The 12,636-nt window shown below is 51.9% G+C and overlaps 4 protein-coding genes across 4 annotated transcripts; 3 read left to right on the plus strand and 1 right to left on the minus strand.

Annotated features, from left to right (window-relative positions):
* Positions 1-1,686: 1,686 nt before the first annotated feature.
* ACET3X_005835 (uncharacterized protein) lies at positions 1,687-2,652 on the plus strand (the record flags this gene model as incomplete). The annotated part of the gene is made up of 1 exon (XM_069451981.1): positions 1,687-2,652. One exon carries the CDS (start codon positions 1,687-1,689, stop codon positions 2,650-2,652), a length of 966 nt encoding a protein of 321 aa, XP_069306195.1.
* A 1,458-nt stretch (positions 2,653-4,110) lies between these two features.
* Positions 4,111-6,538, minus strand: ACET3X_005836 (uncharacterized protein; the record flags this gene model as incomplete). Its single annotated transcript, XM_069451982.1, has 2 exons — positions 4,111-5,779; positions 5,829-6,538. 2 exons carry the CDS (start codon positions 6,536-6,538, stop codon positions 4,111-4,113), a joined length of 2,379 nt encoding a protein of 792 aa, XP_069306196.1.
* Positions 6,539-6,798: 260 nt separating this feature from the next.
* ACET3X_005837 (uncharacterized protein) lies at positions 6,799-8,844 on the plus strand (the record flags this gene model as incomplete). Its single annotated transcript, XM_069451983.1, has 1 exon — positions 6,799-8,844. The coding sequence occupies one exon, from the start codon at positions 6,799-6,801 to the stop codon at positions 8,842-8,844; it is 2,046 nt and encodes a 681-aa protein (XP_069306197.1).
* Positions 8,845-9,765: 921 nt separating this feature from the next.
* Positions 9,766-12,590, plus strand: ACET3X_005838 (uncharacterized protein; the record flags this gene model as incomplete). The annotated part of the gene is made up of 5 exons (XM_069451985.1): positions 9,766-10,187; positions 10,240-10,498; positions 10,548-10,775; positions 10,806-11,643; positions 11,695-12,590. The coding sequence occupies 5 exons, from the start codon at positions 9,766-9,768 to the stop codon at positions 12,588-12,590; spliced, it is 2,643 nt and encodes an 880-aa protein (XP_069306198.1).
* Positions 12,591-12,636: the final 46 nt, after the last annotated feature.

A 12,636-nucleotide genomic window follows, 5' to 3' on the forward strand; every position in this document is an offset into this window, starting at 1 on the left:
GAAACTGTTACCACTATTGATATTGTCTATACCCACTGGCGTTCGGATTGTTTTCTAAGAGGAGGATCAACAACTGCCAGCATGGTCTATCACGTCGTCACGCCTTTTCTTACGTCCCTGTCATGCCGACCGATAAAAACTCTTGCTTGTCGCGCGATACCAATCTGCTCTGTCGTCATTGGTTTTGGTTGTCCTTTCTCATATTCGTTTTCTTCGCAATTTCTTCCTTGTTGTATTTTACCCATCTTACGCTTCGTGTATTTTGTCTTTTACCTCATCGTTGCTTTTCTCTTGTTTTATAGGGATGGCTGGGCCCATTCTCTGTTTTAGTTGTCTTGTTTTCGTGGTTATGAATCAGGCTTGGGTGGTTGCCTTTTGTTATATACTACTTTGGGATGGAAAACAGAAGGGAATGGGGCAAAACGAACACAGACCAAACGTTCGTTCGTCGGCGCTTACGGACGAAAAGTGTTGGTGCAATTGCAGTATGTCAAAGACAGAATAATAGATTCTACACATTGGCATTTTCCTTTTACATGTGATGTGCCAACGTTGAAATACTAACAAATTCGTACGAAACACTGATGCTAAGGGGTCGCTGACAGCCGAACTGGTTCATTCTCTACCAGAATACAGACGCCTCGGCTCTTTCCACCCCACCTTTTGGCTTGTGGAGAGCCTCCACGCATAAAGGACGGTATCCTCGTTCGAGGTATACGTCAGCTCCAGTCACGAACCATGTATATTCTATGGCAACACAAAACGAGTGTGACATAACATACTCGATACTCGACATGCGCATCTATGCAAAGTTGGCAGGCTATTCGCTCGGCCTTGACATATTTTGAGCTTTGGTTTTGATCAGACTTTCGTGTGAATTCGCAAGGTATCTCTACCTAAGACTTCAAAGGTGGCTACAAGGTTGTTGTGATTTGGTAGGCTTTTTCTTCTCTAACACGTTGTTTGAAGCATGATAAGGAAGTCGTACATTGGTAGCATTGATGACAACATAGTCGCAAATCGCTGGTGGATCTTCGTGATTTGACTTGGAAAGTAATTTCGCTAGGCTGCACAACGAATGTCCCCGAAATATAGTGCAAATGATGACGATGCGTACGTCAATGTGCTATGCTGCGCCCCTTCCGTAGGGAGTCTGAACGCGTCGTTCGGGATCCTTCCCTCCCAAATTTCCGGTGTGAAGCCGTGGGGTCGATAAAAGAGATCGTGGGGAAAACGATCTGCCAAACGGTATTGCCCACGTGCACTGGTCAAGGACAAAATATTTGTCCAATATTATAGTGGCGTCAACATCTTTGGTTCCGCCCAGTTCGCTGCGTAAGTAGCAAAGGCAATAGTGCAGATTGCCAGCAGACCTCCTGATTGGTTGGTTCTGAACCTTTCGTAGGATAGCGAAGAGTACTAGCCACAAGGTTTGAGATGCTGTAAGGATTTCCAAAAAAAACCACAAATGCGTTCGATATGTCTAGGATCTCTTCCGCGATGAGATGACAGTTGTCAAGTGGATTGTGCTGATTCGGCACACGGGGCTTCAGCGATGCCAGAGTCAGGTGAGGTAAGCTTACGTCATTGGCATTACTCGCGACCTTGGGCTTCAACGCGGCTCGCACAAGACTGGCACCGGTTGGAGTATCATGTAGCTCAAAGGCTTCGGGCCACAGAGTCCGGATGGCTTCGAAAGCTCCACGCCGTATCACTATACGCGAAACTTTTTGTCCATCTCTACCGGCTGAGGTATGGATCAACGTCTTCCGCTATCACACCGACCTTGCCCACCTCTGGAACGTCGTCCGACGCGTCTCCCCAACCCTCCGCGCGTGTGTCGAGCATGCATTCGGCCAGCACTTTCTCAAGGACATACACATAGACTTCCAGCTCGAGAAGTACAACCTAGGTGGGAAGAGCAAGCGGCCGGAGGTGTCTACAAGGCTCGCGCGACGTGGCAAGGGGAAAGACAAGACTGTGGCTTGGTTCAAAGACGAGCGACCAGACATTGCCTCCGGGAAAGGAGCGCAAGGCAAGAAAGAACGCGAGCATTACCACAAGGTCACGCGTCGATGGGAAGAGAATGTAAAGAACTGGAAGGCCGAGATGCCCAACTACACAATCAGCATTGGGGACTTGGTAAACGATACCGAGTTGCCAGACCTCAGCATCGATGTCGCAGCCCGCGAGATCGCGTTTGATTGGAAGAGAATGCTCCAGCTCTTCTTCCGCGAACAAGAACGGCTCCGTGTGTTGAAGGACGAGTGGCATATCAAGACGGCGAAGAAGATGCAAGCCAACAATGCGCGGGTCAAGAAGGGTGACAAGCTCATGCCCTCTGATTATCCGCCGCCCTGGTCGACTGCTGAGGCTGAGATACGCAAGGACATTAGACGGGCAAGGTTGAAGGAGCATTATCGCGACGACGAGCAAATGGTGTGGGCCATTGACTCATTGAAGCATTTTGAACAATATGGGGCAGCGACTGGCCATACTAAAGAACTAAAGCTCAATCCAGATTTGCCGGGCGCTGGACTGGGGGAGAAGTGGTTTGGTAGTGTCAATTTGGTGCAGGAACTCTACTTGGATGAATGGAGTTGTATGCATAGGATTGATACAAAGGTTGAACATATCCGGAACGGTACATGAGAACCATTTTGTCTTCTGTCAATTAAAGTAGCCAGTTCTTCGAGCGGGACATTCCCGCGTCCGACTCCTCACAAAGTAAGGGACCTTGTCTGAACGACGGCAGACTGATCAAGGAGTCGCCGTAATCAAGGCTATCGATGTTTACCACTGTGCTGGCCTATCTTCACAACCAGACACTAATTGACATCCGTGTTTCAAGGGGTAAGAAATATTCTACGACGAGAATGTCAATTGTATGAGCTGTTGAATATTCAAGGTTTCGTGAAATAGCTACGCATAACTCCGTACATGCATTGAAGGCTCAACACCAAAGAGCCGATACAACCGTTAGCCATGAAGTTTATGAAATCGCATTGCCATCAACAGAAGCCAATCCCAGCATATCGCCTCATCCAAGGCTCTGTTCGTGATGATTCAATCCGTCAAAGAGATCGTGATGTTCCAAAAAATATCGTTCGATTCCAACGCATCGCTCTCAAAGCCGGCATCGTGATGGAACGCCATCCATTTATTGCCGCCAAGTCAAACACTTGCTCAACTCAGGAGAACCATGAGTTCACCGCCATTCCCCTCAGCTAATCATCCAACTCGCTTGCTTCAGAACCAGTGACAGAGGATGTAGCAGTAGGTGTAGCCATAGCCGCCATCTTTGCCTCATGCTCAGCGAGGATAGAAGACTTGGCAAGAGCAAGAGCCTTGGCCCGTCCACAAAAGGGAGCGCCACAGTCCGGATCCTTGTTATCAGAATGAGCCATGGCGAGAGAAGAAAAGGTGGCGAGGACGGCGAGGATGGTTGTGAACAAGTGCATGTTGCAAAGTCGGGACCGGTGGTGAGGTTGGGATTTCGAAATTTGGTCAAGTAAAGTTTGAGGTGATGGGACTTTATGGAAGTTGTGGTGTGGTTACAGGATAGAAGGGTCAGGGGAGGGGTTGTATGTTTGAAGATATCAGTGCGGTAGAGGAGGGGGTGATTTGAGTCAATTTTTGAACAGTATTATGTGCTGTTCGGTCTAACATTGATGCATCCGGGATCACAGCTGCTGTGAAAGGACTCTTCGTGGTCTTTCGTGGCAGTGAAAGTGACTAGCACTCGCATGACGTCGGACTCGATTCATTTGCATATGTGATGTACAACACACTCGCCTGCTGACTGCGCCTGATACTAGCGTGTATGTTGGCACCATCGATTCATGGCCAGTCGCGGACCTGACAAGGAAATTCACGGAAGAGTATCACGCGCAGGGATTCGAGTGAAGAGGAAGACATGACCAGATATGAACGTGGTTGGGTGATTTAACAAATGATCGGAGTGGACGTTTGCTCTCCAATACGCGGAATATCAAACCACGCAACTCGAGACTACAGACTATTTCTCAACAACTCCAGCTTACACCGAGCATTTTACTCAATCGAAAACGATACGGTTGAATTCAGGATATTACCCAAACGCGACAAAAATTAGTCGATGAACGATTCCCAATCCATCTCTTTCGGCTCTTCATATGAGAGTAGCGCACGCAACGGGTCACTGGGAGTTTCAATTGACTGTATAGGCTGCTCCGTTTCGGGATCGCTTCTTTGATCGCTCGATGAGCCGATGGAAGCTGGTTTACTGTTGGTTCCAATTGACTGCGTTGGCTGTTTACTGCTGTCGGTTGAATCGTCGCTTGATTCGGATGTTGATGACTCTTTCCTAGTAAACTCGATGGGCGGCCGAGGCAACCTACGGTCGTCTACATTGTCGCTCATATCATTGTCTTGAGAGCCGGCTCGGCTCCTGGACCTAACAGGCTGCGAGCTTCGTCCTTGCAGAGCAGCATAAGCGTGGGTACCGCGGGTTTGTAATTCGATTGTTCGTTGTATTGACGGTTTACTCCAATGCTTGGGCCTTTGCGCGGGCGCATCAGTATCACTGTTAGGGCTAGACTCGGTGGTGTCTGAAGTGTCTCCTTGAAGAACAGGTGGGGCGTCAAGAGGCTTCTGGTTGGCCAGAAAGGCAGATTCAGGTGGAATTGTGTCGAGTTCCTCCCATTGGGCACAACATCTTGTCCAGGAACGCCAACCATCAGGCACTGTTCTAATCTTCTCGTCTTCCTCCAGATCTTCCTCGTCGCTATCTTCGCCAACGTTCGCTTCTTCGGCCTTGGTTGGCTCAAGGCCAAGCATTTCCCAAAGGTCTTGCTCCTCCTTTCGACTTGTCTCTCGATCAAACTCGCCAAGTGTCGGCTTTCGAGGCCCGCGCCTCTCGAAATCTGTGGCCGGCGGTGGATTTGCAAGTGGATCCACAGTATCTTCGGACTGGGATGTGGTTCCGGAAGGAGTTGCGCTATCTTCGACAAGTGATTCATCGTCAGAATCCGATAGCGCAAGCTGATCCATAGGGAGTGGGGTTCCGCTCCGCTTCGCTCTTGCACTAAAACCAATGTTATCGTTACCGGATGTCTCTGCGTCTGTGGTCGGGAGCTCTGTCGACGGCTCAACTGGAGCCATGATTCGCTCGAATTCGTCCCACGGCACCTCTCGTCTGGTGTTGCTACGCCGGTAACGTGACCATTTGCCTTCGTATACTCTCAATGCACATCGTCTGGCTACTCCTCGCCATCTCTCCCGACTGTTCCGTGGCATGCCCACAACGTCGATAGCAGTCAGGGCATCTCTCCTTTTTATTAGAGGGACACCACCCTTGGCTCGCTGCCTCTGTGCTCGAATACGTGAAGTTGCTTGTATGATAGCAGTTTGTACGAGCCGCTTGGTGATGGAGACGACCAGTGTATGGAGATCGCTGAAGGCGCTACGATATATGCTTGGTTCTTGAGCAAACTCGGAGGTGTATTCGGACCAATGTGGCCAGGGCGAGGGTATCGTTGGTGAGCGGTTCATAAAGAGTGTCTTGGAGAGGGTGAGCATGACCTGTGGGTGTAGTAGACGGGCTTCGGGAATATCTTCGAGGATATCAGCCTTGGGCTTGGGTTTGGGCTTTTTCGATTTCGCGTCAGGTCGGTCACCCGTGTCGGGCTTGATAGACTGCTCTGGATATATGCATTCGCCCGTATTTCGTCGCACGCAGTTGGCGCATGGTGTTGCTCGATCGCACTTTTGCTTGAACTTTTTGCACGAAGTGCATGCTCTGGTACATGTTAGCAGACTTGTCTTTATTGCAAGCAGGGTTCCAATACCCTACAATTACTCTGCCACCCCTTCGTGCAGGCTCTGGCTCTGGATCCGGCTCGCTTGCAAGTGGTGATGTCGTGGCTCGCAGATGGCGGACGTCGAGTGCGCTCTCGATCTTGTCAGCTACGGCAGGCGTGATCAGCCAGTGGTCGCCGAACTTGTCTCGCTCCTGGCCCGCTTCGAAGACCTCCTGGAACCAGGCCAAGGCATCGGCCGCAACATGCAGCTGCTCGTTGCACTCGTCGCCCACGTCGATGGCGGCGGGTATGTCGCGGAGTGTTAGCCTGACATCGCCCTGCTTTGTGGCAGCATCATGGAGCAGTAGGAGCAGCTCCTGCGTCTCTGGTATGCTCTTGGTGCCGATCGCACCTGCTATGCCGGGGATGTCGTCCTTTCCCAACCGCTCAAGAGCCCCAAAGAAGACAGCCTGTTCCCTTGGCGACCAATTGGATGCACCAATCTGTTTGCTGTAGTATTGGAAGTCGTTGGGATCCGTCTCGAAGCGCGCAGCTGCGCGGTTCACGTCGTCATTGAACAGCACGCGGTAGGCGTCGTTGTACTTTCCCTCGAGATAGTATCTGCGTACGCGGGCAGGATCGACCGACTCTAGGCGGCGTCGCTTCTGCGGTGTGTGAGAGCGTGTAGGCGGTTGCGAGGCTTCATCGCTGGAGTCTTCTGACGACTGGGAACGCTTGAAATCGGATGCGGAACTCATGGCGGACGCGGTGGATTAGACGCGTACTCGGTATCTCTGCGGCATGTGCGCGGATCGGGGTCGTACATGCGCGCGCCTAGAGCGGCCATGGCGAAGGGTGAGGAGGTGGAGACTAGGTGATGAAGGCGGGAAACATTTTGGGTGGGGCTCGGCCTCGGCCTACCACAGGGTACAGCCAGCAGCCAGCCTTGGATCTGCGTCATGCATCGTGACTGCGCGACATCTTCGCTCCCTCCACGCATACCCTGGAACGCGTCTTGATGTTCACTCTCGCCCAACATGTGCTGAGACACTGCAGGCGAGCAGGCTACGGGCCCGTCCGTGCCACAATCAGACATGCTTCGACAAGATCAAAGAGGCCCCGGAACGTGGTGGCCAGCTCGCCAGCACAACCACCGCCGCCGCCGCCTGCCCCGCCGCTGAAGATCCAGCTGCGCGAGTATCAGGAAGACTGCATACAGGCTGTCATCTCCTACCTCAATGCCGGACACAAACGTCTCGGCGTCTCGCTGGCAACCGGCTCGGGCAAAACCGTCATCTTCACCCACCTCATCGATCGCATACCCGCCGCCGGCAACGCTTCGCAGACGCTGATTCTCGCACATCGCCGCGAACTCGTCGAGCAAGCCGCCCGCCACTGCGCTCTCGCATACCCCGACAAGCACATCGACATCGAAATGGGCAACCATCAGGCCTCTGGTGCCGCCGACATCACCGTCGCCTCGATACAGAGCATCACGTCGGGGGCACGGCTGAACAAGTTTGACCCCTCACGGTACAAGCTTGTGCTGGTCGACGAGGCACATCACATTGTCAGCCAGACATATCTCGACGTCCTGGAGCACTTTGGCTTGAGGCATCCAGCTGACTGGACCCAAACAAAGGCTCCTGCACTAGTCGGCGTCTCGGCTACCTTCTCGCGCTTCGACGGCAGGAAGCTTGGCTCGGCCATCGATCACATTGTCTACCACCGCGACTACGTAGACATGATTGACGAAAACTGGCTTTCCGACGTTGTCTTTACAACGGTCGAGATCAAGGCCGACTTGACCAAAGTAGGCTCTGGCGCCGGTGGCGACTTCCTGACTGGCGCCCTCTCTACAGTAATCAACACCGACGAAACAAACGAGCTCGTCGTAAAGACCTGGCTGGCCAAGGCAAGGGACCGCCACTCGACTCTCATCTTCTGTGTCGACCTTAGCCATGTCACCGACCTTACTGCCAGATTTCGCATGTCCGGCATCAATGCTCAATTTGTCACTGGTGACACTCCACCAAAGATCCGCAGCGCGCGCATCCAGGCTTTCAGGGACGGCGAGTTTCCCGTGCTGCTCAACTGTGGTGTGTTTACAGAAGGAACGGATATTCCCAATATTGATTGCGTCCTGCTGGCTCGCCCCACAAAGTCTCGCAATCTCCTCGTCCAGATGATCGGACGCGGTATGCGTCTACACAAGGGAAAGCAGAATTGCCACATCATAGACATGGTCGCCGCACTGAGCACTGGAGTAGTGTCGACACCCACATTGTTCGGCCTTGATCCGAATGAAATCGTTGATGGAGCAGACACCAAGACCTTGACGAAGCTCAAAGAGACAAAACAGTCTGAGAAGCAACGCGAACAGGAGGCTTCCGACCTGAAGAAGAGAACGGTTGCGAAAAAGTTACCTGGCACAATCTCCTTCACAGAGTATGACTCTGTGCACGATCTCCTGGCAGACTCTTCTGGTGATCAATACATACGTAACATCAGCCAGAACGCTTGGGTCGGTGTTGGCGATGGAAAGTACGTCCTCACTGGCAACACTGGCAACTACTTGGTCATTGAGCCATCTGGCGACATCGAAGGTCGTTTTAGAGCAAAGTACTACTGGAAGTTGCCCGAGTATAAGATCATCAAAAATCCCTACGGCACACCACGTGTCATCGCTGAAGGAGATTCTTTTGATCACGTCGTTCACGCAGCTGATACGTACGCGGCTGATGCTTTTCAACGCTTCTACATCTCAAAACATCAGCCATGGCGTAGGGGTCGTGCATCACAAGCTCAAGTCGACATGCTCAATAAATTCCGCCCGCCAGAAGATCAATTGAAACCAGAGGACCTTACCAAAGGCAAGGCAGGTGATATGATCACACGTATCAGACATGGAGTAAAGGGTCGATATGCCAAAGCCAGTGTAAAGGAACGGACCAAACAGCGTATGAAAGCTCGCGCAGAGACAACACAGCAACGACTTCAGGGACAAGTAAAAGTTGGACCTTTGGAGCAAGGTCAGACACTCGAGGAGAAGCTTCTTGGCTAAACAGCTCCATGTTTGCAGATATCGGGCAACAGCCTGTTTCCGTAAACAGAATTGACTTGTTGCGGAAATAATCCAGAGCTCAGACTTGGTCGGGTGGTTAGTCTCGGCAAGCGCGCGCGCAGCTCCCGCGGAGATGTTCAGCCTCAAGCACCAAGATCTAGTAGACCATCCAGAGTCTCTCCGGACATGCTTCTCATCGAGCCGTCTGTTTCGCATGCGACGCAAGGCCAACTGAGGCTTCTCCGAGGCATTTGGCGTTGCACCAGACAATTTGTTCCAGTGTTGACATCTCCGCTGGAAAAATGCCGGATCCACATGCAAAACCCGAGCCCCCACACCAAATCCAGCCTACTCCGTCCGGCCAGGAACATATCTTAGTCGCATCAAGGCCCGCTTACTCCCTTGCCACACAAATGGTGCGCTATTCCTAATCCGAATGTCAAAGATAAGGTCGCATGCGAAAATCCAAGGTAATTCGAGATGATCAGAGCCTGGCGTTCGATGACAGCTAGGATGATGACGGAATGCATGATTCAAGGATTTCCCCACAGATCGAAGTTGAGTTTCCGCGGTATTACCACTCAGTAACTGACGTTGACTACAACGTTGACTGGTCCCACTAGCTGATTGAAGGGTGCCACTACATTCTTAGAACATGTCGGATTTGACTTAGTACCAACAACTCCAGATACCTCCGATTGCAATTCCTACCTTTTGTCCGGTTCAGTCCTGTCTGGAATCTCAGCATTGTGTCGTCTATTGATTGCTTGACCGATACCCCTTTCGCAATACCAGCAGAACTTGACCAACTTGTTGTATTTCTTTCGATTGGAATAGTCGTCACGTTTAGTGCAAGCGCTATACCCACCCGCTGAATCCATTCATCACAAGATTCGGTACTGCATCTCTTAGTCACGCATGATGAGCGTAGCAACCCAGAACAAGGCAGGAGTGCCCATACCTCCTGCACATCAACACCAACCACAGCCACATGCCGCTTCAGAATCGATACAACTACCGCCATCGCCGCCAGAGACGGTAGACGGAGACGACAGCAAGTCTACCACTTCGACATCAGAACCAGATTTCCCACTTCCACCACCAGCAAACACCCCACCGCAAGTCCTGGATGTCGACAAGCCTACACCAGACGCGCATGTTCCACGAGATCCGAGACTAATCCGGCTAACGGGCGTTCACCCTTTCAACACCGAAGCACCCTTGACGGACCTGTTCAATGAGGGCTTTCTGACCAGCCCAGAGCTGTTCTATGTGCGAAACCATGGTGCAGTCCCGGAGGTGCACGACGCCGAGTGTCTGGATTGGGAGTTCTCTGTCGAAGGGTATGTTATCGCCCAAGTATAGGATGACATCATAAATCTAAACTTTGCATAGTCTAGTAGCAAATCCCCTCAAGATTACTCTGCGGCAGCTGCTGGAAGAATACGAAAACGTCACGTATCCTATCACTTTGGTCTGTGCTGGTAACAGGCGGAAAGAGCAGAATGTAGTGAGGAAGAGCAAGGGCTTCTCGTGGGGCCCCGCAGGTGTTTCAACGGCACTGTTCACTGGTGTAGTCATGAAGGACATCATCGAGCGAGCGAAGCCATTACGAAAAGCGAAATACGTGTGCATGGAAGGTGCTGACAAGCTTGTAAGTCACATGCTAATGGTCAACATACAACACCTAACACTATGCACAGCCTAATGGATACTATGGCACTTCCGTCAAGCTCAACTGGGTCATGGACCCGAATCGCGGCATTATGTTGGCGCACAAAATGAATGGCGAGATGCTGAAACCTGATCACGGCAAACCGTTAAGAGCTGTGATACCGGGACAGATCGGTGGTCGAAGTGTAAAGTGGCTGAAGAAGCTGATCATCACGGCCGAGCCAAGTGACAACTGGTATCACATCTACGATAACCGCGTACTCCCCACGACAGTCGACCCAGACGAGGCAGCCAAGAATGCAAAATGGTGGATGGACGAACGCTACGCCATTTATGACCTGTCACCTAATTCAGCCATTGCATGCCCCGCACATGAAGAGAAGCTGGCCCTTTCTTCGAGTCCTGAATCCTACAACGTCCGCGGCTATGCCTACAGTGGCGGCGGGCGACGTGTAACTCGCTGCGAGCTTTCTCTGGACAAGGGAAAGACATGGCGACTTGCAAATATTGACTACGCAGAAGACAAGTACCGGACCGTTGAAGACCGACAGCTGTACGGTGGAAGACTCGACATGGATTGGCGTGAGACGAGCTTCTGTTGGTGTTTCTGGAACCTAGAGATCGCCACCGACGAGCTGAAAGAGGCGGATGACATTGTGGTGCGTGTCATGGATGAGGCGATGTGTATCCAGCCAAGGGACATGTACTGGAGTGTCCTGGGCATGATGAACAACCCTTGGTTCCGGATCGTCATACACAAAGAAGACAATACTCTCCGCTTCGAGCATCCCACACAACCCGCACTAATGCCTGGTGGCTGGATGGAACGCGTCAAAAAGACTGGCGGGAATCTTACAAATGGATACTGGGGTGAAAAGATTGGTGGCGAAGAGCCGGAGCATGCCGCTGTTGAGCAGGTAAAGGAGATCAAGATGACAAAAGATGGGGTTGGCAAAGTTATTGAGATTGATGAGTTACGGAAACATGACAAGGCCGAGAACCCATGGTTTGTGGTCAATGGCGAAGTCTACGACGGTACTGCTTTCTTGGAAGGCCATCCAGGTGGTGCGCAGAGCATCATCAGCGCTGCAGGCCTAGATGCCACCGACGAGTTCATGGCGATCCGTGAGTCTTGCAGCAACATGAAGCGCGAGAATGACGGCTAACAACAAGCAGATAGCGAAACAGCCAAAGCCATGATGCCAGACTACCACATCGGCACTCTCGACGAAGCTTCCCGCAAAGTCCTAGCAGAAGGCGAACACGTCCCAGAATCCAACGAGCCGCGACCCATCTTCCTTGACTCCCGCACATGGCGCAAAACCCTCCTCCACTCCAAGAAGAAGGTCTCCTGGGACACACGCATCTTCCGCTTCAAACTCGACCACGATAACCAACCCCTTGGTCTCCCAACCGGCCAACATCTCATGATCCGTCTCCGCGACCCGGTTACCCGCGAGGCTATAATTCGCTCCTACACACCCATTAGCCAAACAACACAGAAAGGATTCTGCGACGTCCTGATCAAAGTCTACGCCGACACTCCCGACCGTGCTGGTGGCAAGATGACAAAGGCACTCGATTCTATTCCTACGGGCCATTGGGTCGATTTCAAAGGCCCGATCGGCAAGTTTGAATACCTTGGTCGTGGCCTCTGCGCTATCAATGGCAAAGAGAAGAGGGTGAAGCGCTTTTTCATGATTTGTGGTGGCAGCGGCATCACGCCCATCTTCCAAGTCTTGCGCGCTGTCATGCAGGACAAAGAGGATACTACACATTGCACTGTTCTCAACGGCAACCGCCTGGTGGAGGACATTCTGTGCAGAGAGGACCTGGACAGTTTTGCAAAGGATAATGCAGAGAAGTGCAAATTGCTGTATACGTTGACACAAGGACCAGAGGACTGGGAAGGCTTGAGGGGTCGGATTGGTGCGCCATTGCTGCAAGAACATTGTGTCAAGGATGAGGGTGAGAGCCTGGTCCTTATCTGCGGGCCAGAGGCTTTGGAGAAGGCTGCACACAAGGCGTTGAATGAGCAGGGCTGGAGCGATGAGAATTTGATGTTTTTCTAAGACGCTCAGTTTTAAAGGCAGCTCAGGAGTTTGGTATCGTCGTTTA

This window comes from Alternaria dauci, chromosome 5 (genome assembly GCF_042100115.1).
Source record: "Alternaria dauci strain A2016 chromosome 5, whole genome shotgun sequence".
NCBI classification, from domain to species: domain Eukaryota; kingdom Fungi; phylum Ascomycota; class Dothideomycetes; order Pleosporales; family Pleosporaceae; genus Alternaria; species Alternaria dauci.